The 27,625-nt window shown below is 40.2% G+C and overlaps 1 protein-coding gene across 3 annotated transcripts in view; it reads right to left on the bottom strand.

Moving 5' to 3' along the window:
• The window catches only part of atrnl1a (attractin-like 1a), a 308,853-nt gene that overhangs the window by 5,021 nt on the left and 276,207 nt on the right, over window positions 1-27,625 (bottom strand). For all 3 annotated transcript variants that reach the window (XM_084948292.1, XM_084948294.1, XM_084948293.1), the window contains one exon: window positions 14,440-14,554. In XM_084948292.1, coding sequence (XP_084804418.1) covers window positions 14,440-14,554 — 115 coding nt within the window. The remainder of the gene's footprint in view (window positions 1-14,439; window positions 14,555-27,625) is intronic.

Raw genomic sequence — 27,625 nt, 5'->3', positions numbered from 1 at the left:
GTTTTTACATTCATCGGGTCCCAATCAGCCCAAATATCAAAGAGAAATTAAACATGCATGCCGTGGAAGAGTTCGGGTCTTAGGAAGTTAAATTAAATTCCCCTCAATGAGAAGAGAAAAGAAACTTGAGGGTTTAGAAGTGTTTGATAAATAATCAAATGAAAAACATGAGCACAACAGATAATAAGAGGCATTTCTCACATTTCCTAAATCTGCTGTCACAGGTTTGTTACCTGGTTGTTTGCAACTTACTTGCTTACCACAAGAACTTTATAAAAAGACACATGCAGCAGGAATGTAATGTTTCTGTGGAACACCGAGACATTTTTATTTACCTACATACATGCACTGCATCTGCACATTATCAAACACATGGCCTCACAATGAAAGATCACACAGAGTGAAAAAGCAAACAGAATTAATTTTCTAATGTGATATCTGAATATTCCTCCATCAAAAAAGCTTTCACCTCTGACAAATTGCCATCATAATTGTGTTGATTTTTCCAGGTGAACACACACATCTCCATTTGCAAAATTAAATTGGTCAAAAGTAATCAAATTATGCTGCAGGTGAGTGCAAGTGCTCATTTGCTGCCGTGGTAACCGAGCACATTAACGTGATTGTTTTGTCAGGTGAGTTGGCGCATCATTAACCCCCCCCCCACTAACATGCACAGACCCCTCCAACTCCTGATGTACTAATAGGGTCATTAGCAGGAGACAAAATTCCCCAGGAACACATATCGACACAGACCCGATGTGGAAAACTGGAACTGCAGCTGGAAAACATCTGTGACAGGCGGAGCCTGCTTGCTAACCTGGTCACAAAACTCACAGTGAGGCCCTATAAGAAACATCAAAGCTTGGTTTTGTGTTTCCCCTTGAATGAAAGTGGGAAGCGTGCTGAGGATGCAGAGCAGTGGTAAACAGAAAAACAGAGCTATCAGCATTCAATGAAGCCAACGTAAATTAAAGTCAGTCAAACAGCAACATACTGATATTCAAATACAGGGAGTGCAGAATTATTAGGCAAGTTGTATTTTTGAGGAATAATTTTATTATTGAACAACAACCATGTTCTCAATGAACCCACAAAACTCATTAATATCAAAGCTGAATGTTTTTGGAAGTAGTTTTTAGTTTGTTTTTAGTTTGAGCTATTTTAGGGGGATATCTGTGTGTGCAGGTGACTATTACTGTGCATAATTATTAGGCAACTTAACAAAAAACAAATATATACCCATTTCAATTATTTATTTTTACCTATGAAACCAATATAACATCTCCACATTCACAAATATACATTTCTGACATTCAAAAACAAAACAAAAACAAATCAGCGACCAATATAGCCACCTTTCTTTGCAAGGACACTCAAAAGCCTGCCATCCATGGATTCTGTCAGTGTTTTGATCTGTTCACCATCAACATTGCGTGCAGCAGCAACCACAGCCTCCCAGACACTGTTCAGAGAGGTGTACTGTTTTCCCTCCTTGTAAATCTCACATTTGATGATGGACCACAGGTTCTCAATGGGGTTCAGATCAGGTGAACAAGGAGGCCATGTCATTAGTTTTTCTTCTTTTATACCCTTTCTTGCCAGCCACGCTGTGGAGTACTTGGACGCGTGTGATGGAGCATTGTCCTGCATGAAAATCATGTTTTTCTTGAAGGATGCAGACTTCTTCCTGTACCACTGCTTGAAGAAGGTGTCTTCCAGAAACTGGCAGTAGGACTGGGAGTTGAGCTTGACTCCATCCTCAACCCGAAAAGGCCCCACAAGCTCATCTTTGATGATACCAGCCCAAACCAGTACTCCACCTCCACCTTGCTGGCGTCTGAGTCGGACTGGAGCTCTCTGCCCTTTACCAATCCAGCCACGGGCCCATCCATCTGGCCCATCAAGACTCACTCTCATTTCATCAGTCCATAAAACCTTAGAAAAATCAGTCTTGAGATATTTCTTGGCCCAGTCTTGACGTTTCAGCTTGTGTGTCTTGTTCAGTGGTGGTCGTCTTTCAGCCTTTCTTACCTTGGCCATGTCTCTGAGTATTGCACACCTTGTGCTTTTGGGCACTCCAGTGATGTTGCAGCTCTGAAATATGGCCAAACTGGTGGCAAGTGGCATGTTGGCAGCTGCACGCTTGACTTTTCTCAGTTCATGGGCAGTTATTTTGCGCCTTGGTTTTTCCACACGCTTCTTGCGACCCTGTTGACTATTTTGAATGAAACGCTTGATTGTTCGATGATCACGCTTCAGAAGCTTTGCAATTTTGAGGCTGCTGCATCCCTCTGCAAGATATCTCACTATTTTTGACTTTTCTGAGCCTGTCAAGTCCTTCTTTTGACCCATTTTGCCAAAGGAAAGGAAGTTGCCTAATAATTATGCACACCTGATATACGGTGTTGATGTCATTAGACCACACCCCTTCTCATTACAGAGATGCACATCACCTAATATGATTAATTGGTAGTAGGCTTTCGAGCCTATACAGCTTGGAGTAAGACAACATGCATGCAGAGGATGGTGTGGACAAAATACTCATTTGCCTAATAATTCTGCACTCCCTATATTAATAGATCCACGAAACACAGATTTCAGTAAACATGACACATAGCTACAGTGGCTTTGAAGTACACATGTTGGGATTCCGGTATCTAGGATGCTTTACATTAATAGTACATGACAGCATTTGGTGGAGGATTTCTTCACGCCTGCTTAGAGATCTGAAGTGCACAAATTTACATTTAAATACCTCTAAGTGTATTAGAGCCAAGAGGACAAAAAGGCAGAACAGTATGCCCAACAGTAAAACTAAACAACCCAAACCATGTGTCTTTAAAGTTGAAAAGCAGTCATTTTAGTGGCTACATGAATTCAAGCAGTGGTGCTCATCGGGGAGCTGACATTGCCTCGACTTTCCTTTGCTGCGTTTTTCTTTTAAATGTATCTGATAAAATTATAAAGTCAGCAAGACCTTGAGTCTCTTACTTGATCCGTATGCACTTCTAAAATGATGTCCATCAATTTAATAGTACGCCCGCATTTTGGAACAAAACAAAAGGCAAGTGGCAAAGGAAAAACAAGATAAGGGTTAAGACTTCATCATTCAAACCTGCACAATAAATAAAAAACAAATAGTTGTTTGTGTGTAAATGCCACACAATGGGCAAAAGTCAACAAGCAGACAGATGGAGGAGTGGGGGTGACAGGAGGGCGTATCCCAGTGGGTTAGATGGTTTCAAAGATGGAGAGGATCAAAGTATTGGAGATCCATTCTGGGTCAATGGAGCTGAGTTTCCAAGCTTTGCCCTCCAGTTCCTGTCATGCAGCTCTCAAGTCTGACACTCAGAGGGTGACAGTGGGGTGTAGGGAGGAGGGTTTGAAGAGGTCAACTCACAGAGTGGAAGAAAAGGACAATACAGCTACAGCAATCCTTTTAGGACACTCAGTCTGGTTTGAGAGAGGCTAGGAGACAGGAACGCAGTGTCTGCTTATAAAAATTCATGTTGGGAAATGTGCTTATTTATAATAGCCAGACAGTTAAATGAGGTCGATAGAAATTTAATCATTGGGTATAGAATAAGATCCAAGAAGTATTTTGTCTCGCTCTTTAAAAATCTTTAAGAACAATTTGCATTGAAGCCCAAAACACAGAGAGATCACTTTTCTCTCTTAAATCTATTTTCATATGAACAGTATGTAAATTAAAAATAAATAAAAGTTGGCTTAATATTTATTTTTCTATTCTGTCCTTTTGGTGCTAATGTTTAGTTTTAACTTTAAACGGTAAAGCTTATTTGGTTTTGGGTCTCACATCCTCCCGCCTAATAAAGGAGACATGGAAATGTGTTTAATTTAATCTCGCTTTAATCAGGCATCAATTTTATTCACTGAATGCTGTTAGTGATAAATAGCATACCATTCTAACTGATCAATTTTCTAATCTCTTCTCTATTAGCTGTAGTTTGAGCAATGTAAAAGAGACTTGGCAGCAGATGAGGATCAAGCATATAAACGTTGATACATTTTCTGCATTGCCAACTGAAAACAGGAAAATTTCTATAATAGTGTGATACACAGGTTGCACTGCTGTGACTGTAAAGCTCTGCTCCATTCAGTGGTGATAGTAAAATACAGTGTCACAGATCAGTGTCACATTGCATGACTGAGTCGAACTGTCAGAGAGATGGCCCAGTATTTGACTCCAGGATACTTTGCTATGCAGATGAGTTTAAGGTGAACGCAAAGTGTACCCAGTCCAGTAACTACAAAACAAGTCTAAATCATTACCCTCGACAGTTGCTTTCATATGGCTTTGTTCAACAAACGTATCTTTTATAGCCAAAAAGCTCCACTTTGGTCACATCTGTCCAAAGGACATTGTTCCAGAGCTTTTGTGGTTTCTTCAGATGCAACTTTGTAAAACTAAACTGTGCTCCTGTGTTCTTTCTAGAGAGAAGAGGCCTTCTCCTGGCATACCTTCCTAAAAAGCCTTACTTGTCTTTTTCTAATTGTACTGTCATAAACCTTAACATTTAATAATCTCTGACCATTGTACACTCTGCTCTGGGGGTGAATTTGACGGGGCATCCATTACTGTAATGCAGTCCTGTGACAACATTCTTTATGAGATCATTGTATAAAACTTATTCCTACAGCAAAGAGTCTATATAACACTTAAAGCATAGTATAAATACAAGAATCTGTGAATTCATGGCATTTCCTGTGGATTTTAAACCCAAGCTCTAAATCTGATCTGCTCCGTGCAGCTTATGTCTATCATGATCTAACCAGGTAAAGAGAGCCATCGTTGTGACACTAAAAACTTTGGCTTTAGGCTCAACAAAGCTTGTTAACCTATTCATTTTCTTTCTAGCATACCCCTCTGGTCTCACTCTATGAACTGAGCTAGTGTTAAAAAACCTCTTGGCCTGTCAACACAAAAACCGTTTCAGCTGCATTTTGCACTTGTTGTTCTTACGTCTGACAGAACAAATGCATTCCTGTTTTCATCAGTCCAGCTGTCAATATAGTCTGTGTAACAGCTTGCATTGCTCTTTCTGTATATCCATGAACATAGCTTGAAAACACATTTCACATATTTATGTAGAAGCCTCGATTTGAGTATTTTTTTACTGTATTATTTTTATTGGAATTAGAAATTTACATATCAGGGCCCTGTACTGAGGAACACCCAGGGGATCATTTCCTGGTTTCACATACCCTAACATTGTTTAATTACTTAATTACTACCATTTTGGGGACTAGGCCCTAAAGATGTTGATTTCTGCTGTAAATGTTGGCATTTAAACAAAGGATTCAAGAATTTACGCACTTTTTTTGCTCACTTTTGAAAGCAGTCTCAGGGGGTCCCTATCTAGACACAGTTTTAACAGGTAGCTATACATGTAGTAGAACGACATGAAAGTCGATCCATTGTTTTGGTCCTGAGGTAAGAAAACAGACAGTTGCTTTCCAATTTCATTGTTACTTCTAGAATAAAAAAGAAACTGCTGCTTAGCGGTTTTAAAATGGATTTTTAAAATATTTGTGTTCACAATGGAAATGCTAAAATGTTGTTTCCAAACAACAATTGTGCAAAGAGAGATGTTAGGCACATTCTGACCAGCTTTGTGGATCTACTAAGCTGTTCAATAAAGCTGCAGAATATTTCTATAAATCCTTTGTTTGCTCCCTGCACAATCATACTGCATCAAGGAGTAATATGGCAAACGAGGCTTAACTAAATTAGGAAAGTGTTTTATTAATGTGTCAACTCTTATCATTTTTTTCCATAGTGGTGTATTTTTGCCCTATTCAGGGATAATAAAGTTGAATTTTTCTTTCCTTTTGGAAGAGGGCCAAAGTGAGAATCCATCCATCCATCCATCTTCATCCGCTTTATCCGGGGCCGGGTCGCAGGGGCAGCAGCCTAAGCAGAGAAGCCCAGACCTCCCTCTCCCCCGCCACGTCTTCCAGCTTATCCGGGGGAACACCAAGGCGTTCCCAGGCCAGCCGAGAGATATAATCTCTCCAGCGTGTCCTGGGTCTGCCCGGTGCCTCCTCCCGGTGGGACATGTCCGGAACACCAACCCCAGGAGGCGCCCAGGAGGTATCCTTGTCAGATGCTCGAACCACCTCAACTGGCTCCTTTCGATGTGGAGGAGCAGCGGCTCTACTCTGAGCCCCTCCCGGATGGCCGAACTTCTCACCCTATCTCTAAGGGAGAGGCCAGCCACCCTTCGGAGGAAGCTCATTTCCGCCGCTTGTATTCGCGATCTCGTTCTTTCGGTCACTACCCACAGCTCGTGGCCATAGGTGAGGGTAGGGACGTAGATCGACCAGTAAATTGACCAAAGTGAGAATGATAGAGCAAAATGAGCAAAAGATGCTTTCTCAGGAGAGGGAACAAGGCAAAGAGAAGGGTATCAGAGAGAATAGGAAGGTAATCCAGAGAGATGAAGAAGCACTGTTTAAATTTATATAACTGTTCGTTTTATCTTGTTTTTAGAAATATGTACACTTGGAAGTGAATGAAAAAACCTTTTAGAGGGGTTTGGCTTATCTCCCAAATCTGTCCCCAAGTTTGACCATCCATTCAACATGTGCTTTATGGAATGACAGAATTTGACTGTGGATACTGTCCACAAAAACCTGTGGAAGGTGCTGTGGATTTTGAACTTCTAGTGGCATTGTGATGTGCCAGGATTAAGATGCAGCTGAGGTGAGGAGGGTATCAGGGTTCAGAAACTCAGAATCGCCTCTACTCTTTACAGATGATGTGGTTCTGATTTGCACTTCAGATCTGGAAATCTGCGAATGATGGTAAAATGGATGAGATGGGTAAGTAATAGTGGTATGATACCAAATGATTTTCAAACATGAATCAGAAGGCAAGATTGTATTCCACTTTTCACGTTTAGTCATTACCTCTATATTATGACCAAGAGAATGAAAATGTACTTTATCTGAACTTTATTTTGGGTGTATCCAACTTTAGAGAGCACAACACAAAGCTGCTGTCTGAGAAAATAGTCAGCTGTGGTACTTTTGGCATCTGTGCATGTTTTCCTGCAAAGCCCCTAGATCCAAACTCCAAACTCACTGGAGGATTACATGATGTATCTGGCTTGGGAATGCCTCAGGATGCTACACGAGAAGCCAAAAACATTGGTCACAATATCTTCTTAGACTTCTGCAACCATGACCTGACTTTGGGTAAGAAGATGATGATGGATGGATGGAACAAGTATGGATGGATGGATGCCTACAACATTTGTCTTACTGTGCAAATCTGTTTTTGTTAACAAAGAGGTGTTACCTTGGGCTCCGTTCTTAACAATTCTGTAACCACTGATGTATCGCCAATGTTCTACTTGTTTTCACACATAATTCATTTTAGAAACTTGGTTCTGCTTCTTATCAAAACTGTCTTTGAAGTCTTCCTTTCTCTCTTTGTCTGTCACATTGCTTTTTCTATTTTTACTCTTGAAAGACTTAACATCTTACAGTACCTGTATTTCTCTCTCTTTTTTCCCCTTTTCTCATATATTCAAGGGCCTAACTGTGCTGCTGAATAGGCAGATTAGTGCAGGAAAAGGCGGCTGTGAATAGTGCTGTGCTTCTGTTTCTATTGACCCACTATCTAAGCTCAGGAGAGCGCCTGAGAAGAAAATGTAGCCTACAGTCTGTCTTTCTCCATCCTGAACTCTGCTGCGTTGAACTGAGAATAGTTGCACTCTGCTAAATCCACTAATATCATTGATAGAGCCGCTTTATGTACCAAATAATAAAAAAGTGGGAGGGGGGGGGGGGGAGACACCAGCTGCAGCAGATGGAGCAGAAAAAAAACTGACATGAGAAAGTTCAATTGAATTGGGATGAAGGGAGAAGTGGTGGCTGGAGCCAAAAATACGATCTCTTGTTATTTTTTTCCATTCTCCCCTATGTCACCCATCCTGTCAGCCTTTTTCTCCTGCTCTGTCCATCATGTCAGGCCACTGTGACTTTGAATCAGTCAAACAGTCACACAGTGGTCAAGCTGTCCCGCTTCTATGCGAGTAGCTCTTAGAGGCAGGCACCATGTGTTAGTTGTCCACTGCAATTTGGCTGACAACAGCTGTCAGCCGGTCTAACTGGAGTGGGTCGCCTGCTATTTACTTGACTTTTCAGGATTTCTGGTTGAATTATTGGACCAGAAAGTGAATCTATTATTAGATAAATGGATTTGGTTTTACACAGTGATCTTTGTGTTATTTGCAATGTCACTGTATTTCTGTCTAGCTGGATCAAAATGAAGAAACAAGAGCTTCACATGGGAGCTTTTGGAGGCCTCCTTCTGCTATCCAGAAAGGACGTTTCACATGCAGAGGTTAGCTCATGCAGCATGATAAAAAGTCACACCATCCTGTGATACATGGAGAGTGTAGTTACACTGTAGCGGTGCAGGAAAGTAGAACTGCTCTGCAGCTCATGCAGTGCAACATGTCACACTCTAAAACTCATCAGATTCCCAAATTACCTCTCCAAGCAGAAAGACTAACTGCTTGGATTTGCAGTCTCATTTTTCGCTGATTAGACTTGGACACTAGACTCACTAGGAAAGCAGGAGCTTTGCCTTTAGGCGTACGCTCTCTTTATCATAAGTTTAGCAGAACCCTGGCTAATGCTTGAACAATATGCCAGTTTATCTGTGCTCCATCTATCGCTTGCTTTGAAAGAGGGTGAAAACCAAATCAAATTCGGCTGAAATAAAGAAACCTCTTAGAACAGCGTAATGGCTTAATGCTTAAAATGTGCCATTTGTCACGTAGTTGCTGCAGTATGCACCAGATGTGCTGCAGGTATAGTAAATGACGTTTTTCAACTTAGGGACTGATTGCAATTAAATGTCTTCTCTGCTGGAGTCTGGATAATGAAAAGTGAGACGATTACTTTTTCAAAAAAATAAATAAATAAAAAAAATCCACACATCAGCTTGGAATGACGTCTTTTGGTGATTTACAGAAAATCTTTAGTTGAGTTGGAAGGTGATGTAGCTATTCTCAGTAGGTGCTTTTTGATCAGTGTTATTTGTGCTGATTATGTAAGACTAAGTGGAACTACATACTACTACATACTACTACATACCTTCCACTACATGGAAATCATGTAGATTGAAGGCATTTTTCTCTTGACATTTGCACTAACAGGAACTCTGAAGTGAAGTACTAGTTGCTGGGTAGTGGTTGGTAATGCAGTGTCACCTTGTTGTGGTCTTTTCATTTTTTTTCAGCCTCTTCCTTTTCTTTCTGTGCTTTTTGTGAAGAGTTCTGTATTTTGCTCTTACCTGTCAAAACTATCATTTCCTCTGGATTTTTTAATGGTTGATGTTAAGAGCTCTTGTTTTTGTTAGCGTTACGCCTTTTTGTCCATTTAATGACCAATTAGCATACACTTATCTACACCAGTTATAGTACACCTACGTCATATTAAGCAAGATGAGTAAGACTACAAAAACGTAGCACCAAAAAGTAGAATGGTTCCCAGGTCCAGCAGTATACACACAGAAAAAATACCAGGTACTACCTTGTACAGTTACTAGAATTATGGATAAATTCCTGCAGTCTGAAAGAACCTTTGTGGAGGACATTTTTTATCCCCCGCCTTCAAAGAACAGTAATGGAACATTATAGAATAAGGAAAGAGTAAGCAGGATTTATTCTACTTTTTTTTTTTTTTTTTTACAGGAAGCTGAAAAACTGTGAGCTGTAAACATGGGGCTTCATTTTGTTCCCAATTGTTCTTTCCCCCTCTTACATGTAAAGGGTCAGTTAATGGTAACACCTCGAGGGAGCAGAGCAGCGCAGGACAAGAAGAAAACAAAGATGATGCGAAGGAAAGCGAGCTAAAATGGGCACGCTCATCATAGATTCCTCTTGAAGTGTCTTTCACAGAGGGTGGGCGGAGCAAGCCTGCAGTGATTTCACCTTCATACATGCTAACATCAATGGAGGACTGCTGTCTGACCCTACACAAGAGCCTCTCTAGGGAGCATAAGGTTGGTAGGAGAGGAGCACGAGTGTATAGTAGGTGGGAAATTTGTTGTTACTGAAGCACTTTCATGTGGTGTTCTAAAAGTTGTGTTAATGCTCTACATTTCGTTTGTATTTCTGAATACTGTGATTGTCTGTGTGTGCTTATGTGGTAATCAGAGCAACAGTAACAATGTCAGACTTCAAACACTGGTAACAATAACTGCTGTTCCACTGTGATGAGAAAGGCCTAAACATTCTCCAGAGAGCAGCCTGACTGGAACAATGAGCCTCGCATTGCCCTTAATTTTCTGAAAATGAGTCTAAACCTTCTGTGATGAGCTAATGTCCAAAACACCAGGTAGATTAAGGTAGTGAACACAAAACAAAAAACATCATGCCAATTGTAGTACTTTCATTGTAACACATTGCATGTGTGGTTCAGCAGTTAACTGGCTTTTTTTAAAAAATTTTTTTATCAAATTTGTCAACAGTGAATACATTCCTATAATAGGGATTCTGTGTGTGTGCATTTAAAAAAAAATCCTCTCTTGCCCTTGTGAGCAGTCTTTATTCTTTCAAGTTTGTTTCCTCTACCAGAGGCCTGGAAGCTTGTATCTTTGCTGTTCCTAGGACTGCGCTCTTCTGGACAGAGATCTGTTGTTCCCGGGATCTGCTGGAGCCACTCGCCTAGCTTTGGGGTCACTGCACCGAGTGCTCCTATTACCACTGGGACCACTGTTACCTCCACCCTCCAAATCTTCCCGAGTTCTTCTTTGAGCCCTTCGTACTTCTCCAGCTTCTCGTGTTGCTTCTTCCTGGTGTTGCTGTCATTCGGTATCGCTATGTTTATTACTACAGCCGTCTTCCTCTGCTTGTCCACCACCACTATGCCCAGTTGGTTAGCCATCACTGGTTTGTCCATCTGTATCTGGAAGTATCATCAGGGCATACTCAGCACAGATGTTTCTGTATACTAAGCTTGGTGTCTCTAGTTTTCTCTGTAGTTAGCATAATTACTTCTGGGTCTTTAATGCTTTATTCCTTCCCCTGTGTTAGACTCCAGTGACTGTTGCCATGTTTTGCAGGATCTTTCAACCTTGAGAAAATGCTTTCTTGCAAAGTGGTCAATTTTCTGTCAGCTCTATTTGTTTTCGTCATCAAGGTACTCATGGCATTGAAGGCAACACTTCCTGCCTGGAGGAGCAAAAGCCTCCCACACCAGCTTCAGTTACATACAGTCTACTTCAACCAAAAGGCTGTAGGGGGGAAGGAAAATACAAAGGGAGATTAAATATATATGCCTGAGCGAGAAAAGTATGAAAGGTTGACTGAGGTGGAAGATGAGCTGGAGAGAGAGAAGATTGACCTGATGCTGACAGTGCACATCCCTGCAAGCTCTGGTCAGGTCTCAAAGAAAGCACTGCTGTCTTTACACTGATTTCCACAGCTGTTTGGTGGTCGACTGGAGCGACCTGGGGATATCGCATGTCACCCGTCTATAGTGCAACATGAGCTCAGACAGCGGAAAGTCAGGATGTCTCATTGAGGGGAACAATTGATCCAACAGTAAGTGTTGGAGGAAAACCAGGCAGGTCTAACCACATCAGACCAACTTTAACATGCCATATGTCAAGAGTCTTTCTGAATAATTCATTATTCTTCACATACTAAAATTAAGGACATTTTAATATCTTGATTTAAAGAAAAAAAACATACATTTTGAAAATTTTGTCAGGTTACTTCTTTCCTGGACAGTTTCCTGTGCTCTCCATTGTTTTTGCTGTAGTATATAAGAATGAACCAAAATCTCTTCAGAAACCACATCCTGATTTGAAACAGTAAAATAACATTTTTTATAGAAGATATTCATTTAATAAATAATATGACTTTAGTCCTCAATCATCTTGCTGTTAAACTCTGTAACTTTGTTTTAAAAACTATAACAGCTGTGTACAACCCAATCATCATATGAACTGATTTTTCTTGCTCGTTCTTCCCCAGTTCATCCACTAAAATGGCAAAAGGTGTTGGGTAATGCAAAATGAACTCACTACAGCTTACTGTAAGTAATCAAGTATTTTCTTATTCTTCTGGCGAACATTAGATGGTGCAGTAATTAGCACTGTCACCCCTAAACCCAGGTCCTGGGTTTGAATGAGCAAAATGGGTGGAGTTTCCTACCACAGTTCAAAGACTTGCCAGTTAGGTTAACTGGTAAAAATTGACCTTAGGTGTCTGAATGGTTGTCTGACTCACTTTGTTTACCTGTTAATGCGGGGGTGTCGAACTCCAGGCCTCGAGGGCCGGTGTCCTGCAGATTTTCGATCTCCCCCTGGGTCAACACACCTGAATCGCATGATGAGTTCATTTCCAGGCCTCTGGAGAACTTCAAGACATGTTGAGGAGGTCATTTAGCCATTTGAATCAGCTGTGTTGGATCAAGGACACAACTAAAACCTGCAGGACACCGGCCCTCGAGGCCTGGAGTTTGACACCTGTGTGTTAATGGATTGGCGACCTGTCCAGGATTGTGGACAGGAGCTGGAGCGTATCCCAAGTGTCACAGGTCAAGAGACGGGTAAGTTAGGTAAATGGTTTATCCAACTGGACTTTTGAGCTTGGTTAGCAAGGGCACCAGTATCTAGTAAATCAAACACTATATCTCTAATGTGTGTGCGTCAGATACAAAGAGATACTTGAAAGACAAGAAACATCTGCAATCTAAACACTGCAGCTCCACAGGAAGGGGAAAGGAACTGTGTTGGCTAAAGCTGGGACTCCAAGAGGAAATGAACAAGCTTGTTGCTGGTTATGTGATAAACAGTTGCTACAAATATCAACTCAACATGAAATTAGGTAAAGTCAACACATTTAAATTCGGTTGGACCGCAGGATTCCTGGATACTGGACAACAAAGGAGCTGCTTTTTTTTTTTAAGCCCGTCTTGTCTCGGATCTTTTGCTCTCAGAATCATGATTTGAATGCACTTTTTATTTTGTTGTTCAACCCTATAAGATACATTTTTACTTGGTCTCATTTTTTATCTACCATTGCTGTGATCTTTTCCTGACGAAACCTTATTTGTGTTGCCATCATAATGGGAAAACTTAAGTCTAGGACACTTGAGGGTTTTAGATCTCTTTAGAAGTCTTTAAGGTATAGATGGGATTCTTAAAACCTGCTTAAGATTTTCTTGTGTTGCTATGTTATGAATGTCCTTAAGAAGTCCAAATATTAACAAAAGAAAAAATTAATTAAATCCCAGATTTGTATTTTACTAAGTCAGTGGGTACACTTCGAATCCCGATTTACATGTGCTGAACTAAACACTATTGGATTGAGGAATAATGAAACAGGGCACTCTTTCTCCCTTAATTGCCACAGATTGATGCAGAACATAACCTGCACAGACTCTGCACACAGGATATTGTGAGCCCTACCTCTAGGTTTACAGTTTCAACATTAAACTCAGTGTAAGTAGAACACATTTTTGCTCTGCCATGATTGAGCGTAAGATCAGAGATTGAAGATTTAACCTTTGGGCTATGAAATGACTTAGAAACAAACTACTAAGCTACCCTTCTGCTCTGCTCATGGCAGCAGTCTGTTCTAATGGTGGCAACCAAGAAACATCAAGACATTTTTTTGATGATGCCATTGATGCCATCACATTTTAGTGTTTATTTGGCTTTTGATTAAAATGCCACAGCCTGTTCTACAAAAAAGCTGATGGGGAGCTGCTGCAAGGCACATATGAAGCACTGCTTGCTGCATCTGGATCTTTTTGAAACATCGTTCAGCTCACCTTGTAAAAGATCAGTGTGAATGCTTTCTGTGGCAGTAACAAAGGAATTCAGGTTTCAGAGACAGCTGTTAGTTTACAGCGGTGAGAATCAAATGAAAGCAGAGAAATAACCAGTGTGGGGCTTTGTATTTGTTATATTTGATCACGAAAAAGCAACATGGGCCATTGGATGTGTGGACATAAATACTGTGTTGATAGTTGCAACTACTGCAGCTGTTCTTTATGTACAACCTGCCTTCTAAAATTTGCCAGCACAAAATATGGCTAAGGCAGCAGTTTTTTGTTTTTCTTATAGAGAAACTGTGTAAAACTTTAGTAGACAATATATTGGAAGGAAAAAAACAAACAACAAATTAGAATTAGATGGGAATTACTACTCCACTCCCCTCCCTAAACAAAGAAATAAAAAATAAATCCATGCACAACACCGCAGACGTTTACTAGAAATTTGCAGTGATGTATGCAGAAGGTTCAGGTCCTTAAATAACACACATCACTGGCAGTTTCTTAGATAACATTGCAAATACTGCCCATCATTCTTAGAATTTCTCAATCTTTTGAACATAAAACATACTGTACTGCATATTGTCTATTACTGTCTAAGGATCTTACCAGACTGTCCAGGTGGAGGTATTCCAGATGGGATTCTGGGCAGGTACAGTAGCACTGTGAGAACACCTGCTCTGCTTCCCCAGCACGGCTCCATGGCTATGGGCTTTGGCACTGCCTACAAACAGAACACACAGACAGGGAAAAAAGGATCAACACATTAAGTATGCAACAAGTAGGCAGTGGTGTGATTTGTATGTACACAGTACTCCTATAGGTTAACAGAACAGCAAGCCAGTCAATTCGAAGGATGTAGCAGACATCCTCAACTCAAGCTGTGCTGCCCAGATCCCTGCTGCCAACATCCCCATGAGCAAAGCTCCCAGCTGGGGGAAGCAGGCTGACTGGCAGCCTGTGGAGCTGCACCTGCTGTGCAGCTGGTTTAGATGGAGACCGTCTTATTGGGCTCTCCAGGTAAGTGCACAGAAACAGGCATTAAAATATCAGCTGCACCGCCCCTCCTGCTAATGCCTCGTGTTTTTCTACAAGCCCCAAACAGACACAGATTTATATATAAAAAAAACAACAACTTTGTTTCCTCTGTTTCCATTGATCCATCCATCAAGCAAGCATTCCCGTAATCATCAGTTAGTTCTGCATTCAAACAGGTGTCGTGATTGATTTTAAATTCCTGAACACAAACCTTTACCTTTTTAAACCACATTTAAATATGGTAAAAAATGAAAAACATGAAGTTTTAAAAAATATAAGGACACCACATCATCCCTGTGCAGTCCCACTAGGACTCACTACATGTAGTTTTCCTTACTGTCTGTGTAATACCTAAATGTCTAATCGAGTTGTGTTTCCTTTCATCTGAATACACAACAAGGATAAGAGTCACTGATATATTGATCTGGTTTGACCTGCCTGCTGCACTGTACCACAGAGGTCACAGGGATGGACTCTGTTTAGTACTGCAGTCTGTGGGAAAGTGGCATGCTCACATATTGTATGCATAAATACATCATTTTCTTATTACAACTTTTTCTTTCAATTTATTGCCTTGTTTACCCTTTCATTCTGCTTTTTCTGATCCATCCTCTTTTCCGTGTGGAAATCAGGAGACAAGAACATTCAGAGAATCTGCAAATGCAGTCTAGTTTTTGTGTTTTAATATACACTGTTCTGTGTTGTTACTTTTAAAGAAAATTTAAACTGAAAAAAATCAAAAAGAAAACTGAAATACAGTAGCAGTTTGATAAAACAAATGAAGACAATATACGTATGTATATCTATGGTATACAACGCTGCCCTGGGGTGCCTCTGTCAGTGCGCCCCAGGGCAGCTGTGGCTACAATGTAGCTTGCCATCACCAGTATGTGAATGTGTGTGTGAATGGGACTAAGTAAAGTGCTATACAAATGCAGGCCATTTACCATACAGTGCTATGCAAAAGTATTGAGTCACCTCTCATTACTTCAGACTTTGCTTGGAAAATGGGAAATATGCACATCAATTTTTAAAACACAGTATTCGAAGTGTTTTTACCTGAAAATTCTACATACAATGACCCACACTGAAAAAACTTGCTTGATTTTTTTGCAAATGTATTTACAATGAAAAACAAATAAAACCTGTACATGAGTATTCACAGTCTTTGACATGAAGCTCAGTTGAAAATTGCAAAATAAGCTCAGTATCATCCTGCTTCTACTGATCAGATATTAGATGTTTCTACAACTTGTAGTCCACTTCAGTATATTGGACATAATTTGGATGGTGTGCCTGTCTTTATAAGGTCCCATAGTAGACAGTGTATGTCAGAGCACAAATGAAGCCATGGAGTTCAAGAAAGTGACCAAGACAGGAATGCATCGAGGCACATAAACAATCTGTAGCATTGAAGGTCCCAGTGAACACAATGGCCTCCATCATCCACAAATGGAAGGCGTTTGAAACCACCAAGACTTTTCCTAGAGCTGGCTCCAAAGCCAGTCTAAGCAATCAAGTTAAATGGGTCCTAGTCGGCGAGTGAAAAGGATGGTCACTTGAGCGTTGTTCGGCAGAGAGAGGAGAACCTTCCTGGAGAACAACCATTTCTGCAGCACTCCACCCATCAGGCCTGTATAATAAAGCCTCACGGAAGCTACTCCTCTGTAAAAGGCACATGACAGTCTGCCTGGAGTTTTTCAAAAGGTGCCTTGAAGGACTCTCAAATTATGAGAAACAAAATCCCCCAGTTTAAGGGTAGAACTCTTTGGCCTGAATGTCAAACATCATGTCTAGAGGAAATTGGCAGCACTCATCACCTGGCCAATACCATTCCTAAATGAAGCATAGTGGTGGCAGCATCATACTGTGGGGAGCTTTATCATCAGCAAAAACTGGGAGACTAAAGATGAATGCTGCAATGTACAGAGACATCCGACTCCAGAGCGCTCTGGAACTCGGACTGGGGTTAAAGTTAATCTTCCAACAGGACAACCACCCTAAGCACATAGCCAAGATAACAAAGGAGTGGCTTCAATATCATTGTGTGATTGTCACAGACTTGAAGGTAAAAAACCTGAACTCAATTGAACATCTCTGGAAATATCTGAAATTGGCTGTGCACGGACGCTCCCCATCTAACCTGATGAAGCTTGAGCAGTACTGCAAAGACAAATGGGAGAAATGGGCTAGAAATAGGTGTGTCAAGCATGTGGCATCACAACCACAGGTTTTGAGAGTGTAATCGCTGCCAAAGGTGCTTCAACAAAGTACCGAGCACAGGCTGTGAACACCTATGTGTATGGTATGTTGTTTATTTTTCATTTGAGGGGTTGATCAAGTCGTACAGAAAATGACTCTTCACATTTTTGTTGCTAAAATTGGTTCTACAAATCATAGGATGTATTTAGTTTTTCACAGGACTGCTTAGAGATGTCTGCAAACTTTTCTTTTCTTTCCAATGTCTGCGCTTTGCGTTGGCTCTGGTGAGTGTTTTGCATAGCTTGGTTATAGCACAGTGAAATTCTGCAGAGTGACATGACTTTTTTTTTTTTTTTTTTTAGAAAAAACAAACACATGGAAGAACATTAAATATTAAACACACAAATGCTGAATGCACAATTGCACATTGGTATAATACTGTGGTTAAAATGGGCAGCTCAAAGCACAACTCTGTCAAACTGAATAAATTCAAAACAGGCCGCTGTGAGAAAACACCATCTGTGCGTACAAAAGTAAATAAAGGTAGCTCTCCAACTATGGGATTACTACGGGTGACCTTAGATTCTAATAACTTAAAATTCAATGAGACTGATTTCAACTCTCCAACACTGAGTACAATGTTTGTATGTTAAACACTGTAAATATAAGTAGAGGGAAGCACAGTAGGCTTTTATCAAAAAAGTGATCAAATTAACAGAGCACTTGGACCAGCTTGGTACAGGACACACACACACACACATACACACACACACAAACTCCCCTGCAGTGCTAATAGGTTTAAGTGCTGGAGTGTACAGCGTAATTAGAAGCTGGAAGCTCCTCTATTTGTTTAGTGTTTCCAGAGTGTCAGGAAATGATGAATACTGTGCTAACTAGAAAGACACATGCACACACTTAACTGAGTTTGTAACTACCACTTCTTATTAGCAAACACTCTTTGTCCTGATTGAGATAATACACAGACAAACAAATGAGTCATTGTTCTGCTGAGGATTGTTAAGTGAGAGGATGAGGAAGATAATATGGGAAAGAAAGGAATGGCATCAAATGAACAACAGGTGCTTGTTAGACCTGAAAATTACACTTGCATACTTCACTCATCAACATATATCAAACTGCTCACTTTTATTTATTTCCTTCATTGTGGTTTATACTTTTACCTGAATGCATGGTTTCCAAAGCAACAGCAGCCCTTCTGACTCTGTGTGTGTGTGTGTGTGTGTGTGTTTGTATAGTTATGGCCCACTAGTTTCTTTAATCTGAGATGCATAGACTGCAACCCACAAGGAATGAGAACACACACTCGCAATCATGTTTGCATTACATCTTGTTTACGAGACACTATTTCCCCCAGGAAATTACTTGTTACTATTGCATGGGGGTCATTAAAATTCAAACGTAAGGAAACAGTAAAAATATCTGCAGAGTCACGTAAAGGTCACAAGTGCATGTGTTAGGAGCACCAAGTATAAAATATAAGAGGTAAGAAACAAGTTTTACTTAAGAAAATGTTGTATTTTCTACTTTAACTATGGCTTAAAATCCTTTGGGAACTTCACTCAATATGCACTAAAGTGTCATGAACAGGCCAAAATAGAAAACATGAAAACTTTTACTGTAGATTTTCATCTGTAAGTGATATGACTGCCATTTTCTGGCATGTTCTGATGAAGAAAACATGGTGAAAACATCAGTGTGTTTGTTGACTTGGCCAGAAATTAAAGTGTTAAAAATAAATTTGGTGGTCATGCCAGAGCAGTGGCAGTGGGGTTGAGTTCTAGACTTTGACTGGTTGTTGTAACATCTTGATTCTTTTCTTTGGCCGCAGTTCTTGGACTCATCGTCCCGTTGTGTCCCATTTTGGGCAATACGTTTGCTGTTGGACAGATGGCCTCACACTTGATTTGCACTGCAGGCCTACTTGTTGTTCCTAGAGTATTTAAAAGTAGAATGGGAGGCAGAGCCTTCAGTTTTCAGGCCCCTCTTCTGTGGAACCAGCTTCCAGTTTGGATTCGGGAGACAGAAACTATCTCTACTTTTAAGATTAGGCTTAAAACTTTCCTTTTTGCTAAAGCATATAGTTAGGGCTGGACCAGGTGACCCTGAATCCTCCCTTAGTTATGCTGCAATAGACGTAGTCTGCCGGGGGATTCCCATGATGCATTGAGTTTTTCCTTTCCAGTCACCTTTCTCACTCACTATGTGTTAATAGACCTCTCTGCATTGAATCATATCTGTTATTAACCTCTGTCTCTCTTCCACAGCATGTCTTTATCCTGTCTTCCTTCTCTCACCCCAACCGTTCGCAGCAGATGGCCCCGCCCCTCCCTGAGCCTGGTTCTGCCGGAGGTTTCTTCCTGTTAAAAGGGAGTTTTCCTTCCCACTGTCACCAAAGTGCTTGCTCATAGGGGGTCATATGATTGTTGGGTCTTTCTCTGTATCTATTATTGTACGATCTACTGTACAATATAAAGCGCCTTGAGGCGACTGCTGTTGTGATTTGGCGCTATATAAATAAAATTGAATTGAATTGAATTAGAATCTTTTATTAAAAATGACTTCTATATTCTCGAACAACAATTTCTGAACAATTTCATTTTTGTATATCAGCTTTGATGTCCAAACTTTTTTTACTTTTTACTTTAGCCACAGTGAGCATCTCACGGGAAATGATATTCAGCATCCTGTTATTTCATCACTGTGGTGGAAACACTTTAGAAAGCTGTGGCTTCCTCACATGCACTATTTTACGGTTTCTTGAGTCTGGCTTTTTCCCCACTTTTCTTGCCTTAGAGGTGCAGTCTTCTCTCTTACATCACTGTCACCGCTGTCTCCGTTTTACCTGCAGGTAAACGTGTCTCATTACAGAGAAACTGGAGGTGGGATAGTATGCAGATTGTCTGCATTTAGCTTGCAGAAGCTTGTTGGCTTAGATTGATGTCCATTCACCAACACAGAACAAAATAGGTTGGTGCATATGTTTTATGAATGGTAATTTTGGATACGCACTTGTTTTTTGCTCAGGGTAAAAACATTTCTATGCAAATCTTAGTAAATGAAACCCCTTGTTCCAGAAAACTTGTTAGCATAGTAGTTTGTGTTACTGTGTTCTTTTTTACCTGGAAAGCCTTCCAAACAAGCCATACTTGTTCAGTCTTTCTAACTGTTCTGTGATGAACTTTCACATTGAACATGCTAATTGAGGCCTGTATAGTCTGAGATGTAGTTCTGGGGGTCTGACCATGGGGAGAAGCTGCTCCAACATCCACTATTGGAAGGATTGTGGCATTGTGTTAATGCAAACCTGAATGCTCCAGACCAGCAAACTGCTAAAACCTTCTGCTGATGATCAGATATGATGAGCAATGGAAGCAGTAGTGGAGGAGTAGTGATAGAACCTGGTTCTGCCAGAGGTTTCTTCCTGTTAAAGGGTTTTTTTCCTTCCCACTGTCATGAAAGTGCTTGCTCATAGGGGGTCATATGATTGTTGGGTTTTTCTCTGTAGGTATTATTGTAGGGTCTAATTTACGATATAAAGCGCCTTGAGGTAACTGTTGTTGTAATTTGGCGCTGTATAAATAAAAAAGAATTGAATTGAATTAAGCATGTACTTAGTTTTTTTTGTTTTTTTTTACAGGACTGGACAGAGTCCTGTGGAAGACATGGGGTTTTCATAAATGTATTAACATGTGTCAAACTGCACTTTAAAACAACTTGCTAGTTATCTTGTGAGTTTGTTTCGCTGTCTAAGAAGGCAGAATACATTCTGCAGTCAAGCATACATTTGCTGCTTCTTTGTTTTAACATACAGTTGCAGAGTTTATGACCACACCCCTCCCTGCCACGACCAGGAAGGGCAACATAAGGTGATTCAAAGATTAACCAATAGATCACACTTGAGACATCTTTAAAGTATTTACTGAGTGAGTACCTTTTACTTGTGAATAAAAGAGACTCATCTTTAAACTTAATAAAGAGATCTTAACACATCTCTAACAAAACACCACTGCCTTTTGCACAAATGTAGACTGTCCTATAGTGCCTTGAGTAGTGAAACCTGAATAGAGGAACCATGATATAGTATGAAAAGCTTGTCTACTAGTAAACAGTTACAGCAAAACACACGCACACACTGTTTAAATTGATTTTTGTGTGAGCAGTGCAATTAGCAGTTCAGCTTAAAAAACACAAGCTGGACTATTTTATCTTTCTGTCTAATAGCAGTCTTATCAGCTCTGCAAAATGACAAATCTAATAGTAGTGTGTGTGTGTACACAGCATACAGTACGTGCGTCTTTCTATGGTATATTGACTTCATGCTAGCGTGTGTGTGTGTGTGTGTGTGTGAGATAGTAAATGACATAGCATAACCAGTGTGACAACTGTAGGAACTTTCTCTGGCTCCTTTCCCAAAGTAATCAAGGTAAGTAAGAGGGAGCGAGGAGTGGGGGGGAGTGGGGGGGAGGGGGGAGACTGCGCTGGGGGAAGAGAGGGGTAAACATGAACCAAAGAAAAAAAAAAAGGGCTGAGTACAGAAATTAGTAAGGTTAGAAAGGAGAGTCAGGTGGGTGGTGTCCAGGTAGCAATTTAAGTGTAGAGTAAATTCGTGCTGAGCTGTGTGTGTAGTATAAAAGCTTTCTCAGCTGATAGTGACCGAATAGAGATGAAGGTTCTGACCTGACAGAGAGAGAGAGACAACACACTCTCAGTGTCTCTTACTCTCATTTTATTTATATTTTAAATATAAAATGTCACTGAAGCCCAGACAACAGCTTTTGCTGACTGTGCGCAATGTTGAAATTGGCTACTTGGCAATACTGAGCTATTTCACTCCCTCATTCTATAAAGAATTACTGGAAATAATCCAGAAAGATTGTTGTTTTTAAGCATGCAGCTCTTGGAGCTTTGGCCCCATCTTTGGGAATGCCAAAGCTGTCTTGATGTATTTATTCATTTGTTCCATGCATATTATTAATACAATGTAATTTTACAGACACAAAATGATTTTCAGCAATAAAGATTTTGTGCTGTCTTTAGCACAATCTTGTAAAGCTATCTGCACACACTGTTCACTTGCTTACTTCTACTCATGTTTGACAGGCAGAACTGTCTCATATCAGATTTTCATTCACCTTACAGACAACTATACTAATTTTGTTTTTTTACTTTGTCACCCACTGAATGGCTTTTACCAGTTCCGTAGGTACTCTCCTCTACCTTCCAATCACATCATTAGGATTTTATGATTCATCAACACAGTTTATGCAGGAGAGACGTAGTGGTCATGTGAAGAACCGCACACGAACTTTGCAGGCCTACTTGTGGTTCTTAGCCAAATCACAACAACAGTTGGCTTGAGGCGACTGTTGTTGTGATTTGGCGCTATATAAATAAAATTGAATTGAATTGAACTGAATTAGGTAGCATGGGAGGCAGAGCCTTCAGCTTTTAGCCCCTCATCTGTGGAGCCAGCTCCCAGTTTGGATTCAGGAGACAGACACTCTCTCTACTTTTAAGATGATTTTTTGATAAAGCTTATTGTCAGGGCTGGAGGATGTGACCCTGAAGCTTCCCTTAGTTACGTTGCAATAGGCCTAGGTTCCCGAGAGTTTCTTCTTCTTGATCTTTTTTTCCACTTTCTATGTGTTTATCCACCACTCTGCATTTGCATTCTCCCTCCCCTCACCCCCTACTGGTCACAGCAGATGGCTGCTCCCTGAGCCTGGGTCTGCTGGAGGTTTCTTCTGTTAAAGAGAGGATTTTTTTTTTTCCAACTGTTGCCAAGTGCTTGCTCATAGTAGTCTGACTGTTGGGGCTTTCTCTGTATTATTGTATTACTGGGTCTTTACCTTAAAATTTAAAGTGCCTTGAGACGAGTGTTGTGATGTGGTGCTTTATAAATAAAATTTGATTCAATCGAACCAATAAACAGGATGAAAAAAGGAAAGCAAAAAAAACCCTCTAAATAGTTAGTAACCAGTCCATAATGTAGATCTCAAACTCGTATTTTTAACATTTTCACACGAGCGAATCCATAAAGTATGGATTTATATGGACTTTTTTGGTAAAGGGTTGGTGGCACAGACACTAAGGCAGTTTAACCAGCTCCGTCTATGCAGTTTCACAACTGCGTAATCAATTCAGGGTCATAGGAGGAGCTTAATTAGCATATTTTCTACATGCGATTTACCAATATGGCATCCAAATCCAAAGGATGTGCGCAAAGCTTGGTAACGTGGCATGCGTAGACAATATGCTAAACTGTGCAAATAAAATCAATTCAAAGCATGTTAATTTCTTTTCTGTTAACATTTTACAATAGTTTGAGTGGATCAGCAGAACTGTGTAACAAAAGCATTTTGTCCTACAGTCATTCATCAATAGCAAACTAAAACCCCTGTAAACATAAACTGTAACGTTCCTTTGTCCAAATTAACAGGATGAGGAATATTTTGTCTTGGTAATTAAAAGAAAAACCTCTAAAGGAAACATTTTTGTAACTGAATCTAATCTAATATTCAGTGCCATACATCGTTGCTTTCTAATCACACCTTCCTGTGAGAACAGATGGAGTCAGATTTGGCCATGCAGTGTTGTAGCGCTGATGACCCCAGCTAACGTCACTGCAGAGCAGTAGCACCATAATTGCAGCAAATGGTACACAGTGTGTTTATCTGCGTTATCTGTGTGCGTAAGTAAAGTGTGAATATTTTTTGTGTTCCTGTAATCTTTATTTCATGATTTAGTCAATGGGGTTTTTTTTGTGTGGTTTTTTTCCCCTGTACAGAAAAAAAGAAAATGCTGGTTACATCAGATCACGAAACTGGTTCTGGCTGGAAAACTGCCTTTAACTTTTTTTTCCCCTTGCACCCTATAAAGTGAAAAGAAAAAGAAACAGACAAGGTCACTTTACGGTGCACTTTCTTTTGAGTCCATTTCTTCTGTCTCTTTCAGGTTCTTTCTTCCTGCATTTACCAAATATAAGAGCAGAGTAAAAGAGGAAAATTCTAAGATGTTTCAGGAAAAGTGAGGTCATTCAAATAGGTGTCAGTCTCGCCTCTTTCCTGCTTTTATCTCCTCCCTTCACAGCATCCTTTCTCAGCTCTCCGGTTTGGTCCTCATTCAAATCTCCCTGCTTCTTGTCTCTTGTACTTGTTTCAAATAAACAGTTTTTGCAAAAGTCCAATACCCCCACCCCCATTTTGTTCCCTGAATGAACAATTGTCAATTGAGCAGTGCTTGTAGGTGTGGGTTAGTGTGTTACGACGTTGATAGATATTTTGTCTGTGGCCAGAGGAAATAGAGCCAAAGATTATCTTCCTCTGAATAACTGCATTTTGTCATTTTTACTCTGAGGCTGTGCTCAACCCCGGGTATAGCAGAGTGAAACCACAGATGTGGTAAATTGCAAATTCCTAATCCAGACATCCAAATAAGCATGTAAGTAACCAGTGGACAGCAAGCATGGCATGAAAATGCAATCTACTCTGAGGAGAAGAGAAGCAGCCACAGACTGTTGTTTTAGCCACTGATACAGACAGAAAGCTGGCCAAATGTAGTACATACAGTATTAATATATAATTCTATCTCAGGTTGCAGTGCGTTTGCTGTGTTTTCAATTTAAAAAATGATTGAAATGGTCCACCAATCAGCATTCTGCTTTTTTTTTTTTTTAACATTTTGCACATGCTGTGATTCCTTGGGAGTCAGTTGCTCGCTTCTGCTCTTAAAAATAACACATCAGTGTGTGACACAGATTCTAGCAAGACAGGTCTTTCACACCCAACTTGTCACATATGGATGCTGTAAAAGACACCACTGGTGTCACATTTATCCACACTGGGGAGGCACATTTGTGGATAGCAGCAGTTTTTAGTGCCTAAACTTAATCAGTGACTAAAAGCCAAAGGAAGGAGTTATAAACAGTCATTAACATACTAACAGTCAAAACCAGGTCCAACATGACCTGCCAGTCCCCTGCTGACAAACCGAGGATTTACTCCCTTTTTTGCCCTTTAAAGGCAAACTAGAGGTGTCTAATTTTACTGTAGCTGGTGGACAAAGAACAACTGTGGGATGAACACAGGCAACATCTGGAATAATGGAAGTATTTAATATCAACACACCAACATCCCAACTTTTTTTTTTTTGGGGGGGGGGGGATATATTTGTGTAAAACACCATTACCACCATTCAGTAGCACTCATGTTTTTCTTCCCAGGTGACTGGGTTCTGCTGTGGCTCTTTGCACTCAGGTTAAGGTGGCAAACTTGTGACAAATAGCTACAGGAGATGGTTTTGTCAAGTTACCAGTAGGTTTTGACAAAAATGGAGCGATCAAGTGCGTTCTCATTGTAGCAATAATATTTTTTATATTTTTGAATTTGTATTATGCACTTTTATTTACTGTGTAGTACAAAACTGTTTTTTTTGTTTTTGTTTTTTTAATTTATCTCTTGTTTGAGCAAACAAAGGACAACCTAAGTCTGGAATATTTTTCCTCTCCTACAGGAGTAGTAGGCTGAATCCACTACACAGTAAGTCAGTAAATTTTAACATCATGGACTGCAGCTAGTGACAGTAGTTGAGGTTCTGCTCTGTAGCACAACAGTGACCTAGCCAGTAAGCCAACCAGCACAGAAACAAAATTAGAAAACTGATCACAGACAGCGTCGTTCTCAAAGACGAGAACCTTAGAGTTCAGCAAAGTTGTGAGGACTTGTGTCAGGTATATTTAAATGATTCTAAAATCGCTTGTTTTCTTTTGTGCTTTGACACAGTGTCTACACTATAAGGTCAGTAAAAATGTGCATTCAATATTCAGCAGGAAAATACCTGACCTGAAGCGTCTACGTTTGACATTTCTTAAAATAACAGATGTTTGAAGAGTGAACGTGGGGCCTCAGGATTAGCTGAGACTTGCAGCAAGGTGATAACTTAAATCCCAATTTTCAGAGTATAATTTAATAAAGTGGCTATAGTTCAGGGGACAAACAGATGCAGAAATATGCATATTAACAATGAGATGACCTGCATGTGAACTTGCCAAGGTCCCCCCCCCTCCAAATTCCCTCATTTCCTCTGCTTCACATCATTTCCTTGGTTCCACCGTCCTCTCATAGCCAATATTCACTGTCAGGCTCATCTTACCCATTACTTCCATCACTATCTGTCTTTTGTCTGTCACTGTGTCCCTCTATTTCCCATCTCATTTTCCTCTTTCTGTATCTCATCAAACTCTGTGAAACTGACACTATCAAGGCATTGCAGAACAAATACCAGATAATGTCCAACAGACCTGAACATCCCAGCAATCCAGTGACTTTACTGGTCAGAAGAGACCTACATGTCAAGATTAAAGATGAATAACTAAAAATGATTAAATATGTCCCAAATCAAATGCTTTCTAACAAGTGAGGAAAATATATATGCATTAAAACTTGGATATCGCGTACATCTCAGGAAAAGGATCTTATCTTTGTTCAGATCAACAAGAGCCTCAGGGACCATCTCAATGCACAGCAGGATCTTTGCTACGCTGATTGTCTGGTTGTTACACTTCTCACACTCGAATGTTCAAAGCTACTGCGGTGTGTGTGTTTGCACGTGTGCGAAGCGGCACCGATATGTAGAGGGGTGTCTGGCAAATTTTTTATCAAATGTGAAAGTGCCTTTGGATCTTAATCGGATTCCTTTATCTTGAACTCCTTATCAAATCTACTTGGGTTTAGCTTTTTGTGCACTGCCAAGTAATAAAAGTAACAAAAGATTCAGTTGAGATAAATTCACCTCATGTTGGGTGAGAAGGCTGAAGCACAATATTTGGAATGGAAATGATATAAAAATGTTTAATACTATCTTTCGGATCATGTCTTTTCCACTTTTCCCTTTTTTGTTTGGTTGTTGTTGGTTTTTTTTTTGGTTTTTTTTAGGTATTTAGGCAGTTTTATTATTTTACAGACTTACCCCAACTTTAGGGGTTGTTGGGTAAGAGCCAGGGATTACCATGTGTAGGTTGCCAGTCCATCACAAAGCCAGCAGACACTTGTTCACACTCACATCTGTCATCCAATTTGACGTTTTGAGACTGTGGACTCTTCCATTTAGGACTAGTGTATTCATGCTAGCAGTAGACTAAGCTTCATTTGCCAGTGATCACAAAGGTTGGGTGAGTTTGATGAAGACGTGTGGTGAAATCACAGATGCACTTGTGCATTTGTTAAAAAACAAATGGGGAGCCCTCTAAAAAGAGCAGCAGTAAGTGATTACCTTGAAGGAGCTTGTTTTTAAACAGTTTTCAGTTGCATTCTTCTACTGACAACTATTCTGCTGAGCATGCATTGAGCTTGACTCAAAACTTACAGTACTCTCTGTATATAGTAACCACTGTCCTTAATGTAAATATGTAAGAAAAATTGTGTATGTTTCTGTTCTGTGTACTGTTTGTTTGTATATGTGTCTTTTTGGCTGCTGTTACAACCAAATTTCCCCTTGTGGGACAATTAAAGGATTATTCTATTCTAAAACTGCCAAC

This window comes from Perissodus microlepis, chromosome 13, assembly GCF_051167445.1.
Source record: "Perissodus microlepis isolate ML-2025 ecotype Zambia chromosome 13, ASM5116744v1, whole genome shotgun sequence".
NCBI classification, from domain to species: Eukaryota; Metazoa; Chordata; class Actinopteri; order Cichliformes; family Cichlidae; genus Perissodus; species Perissodus microlepis.
Note: the sequence above shows the minus strand (reverse complement) of the source record. Positions and strands in the feature narration are given on the sequence as shown.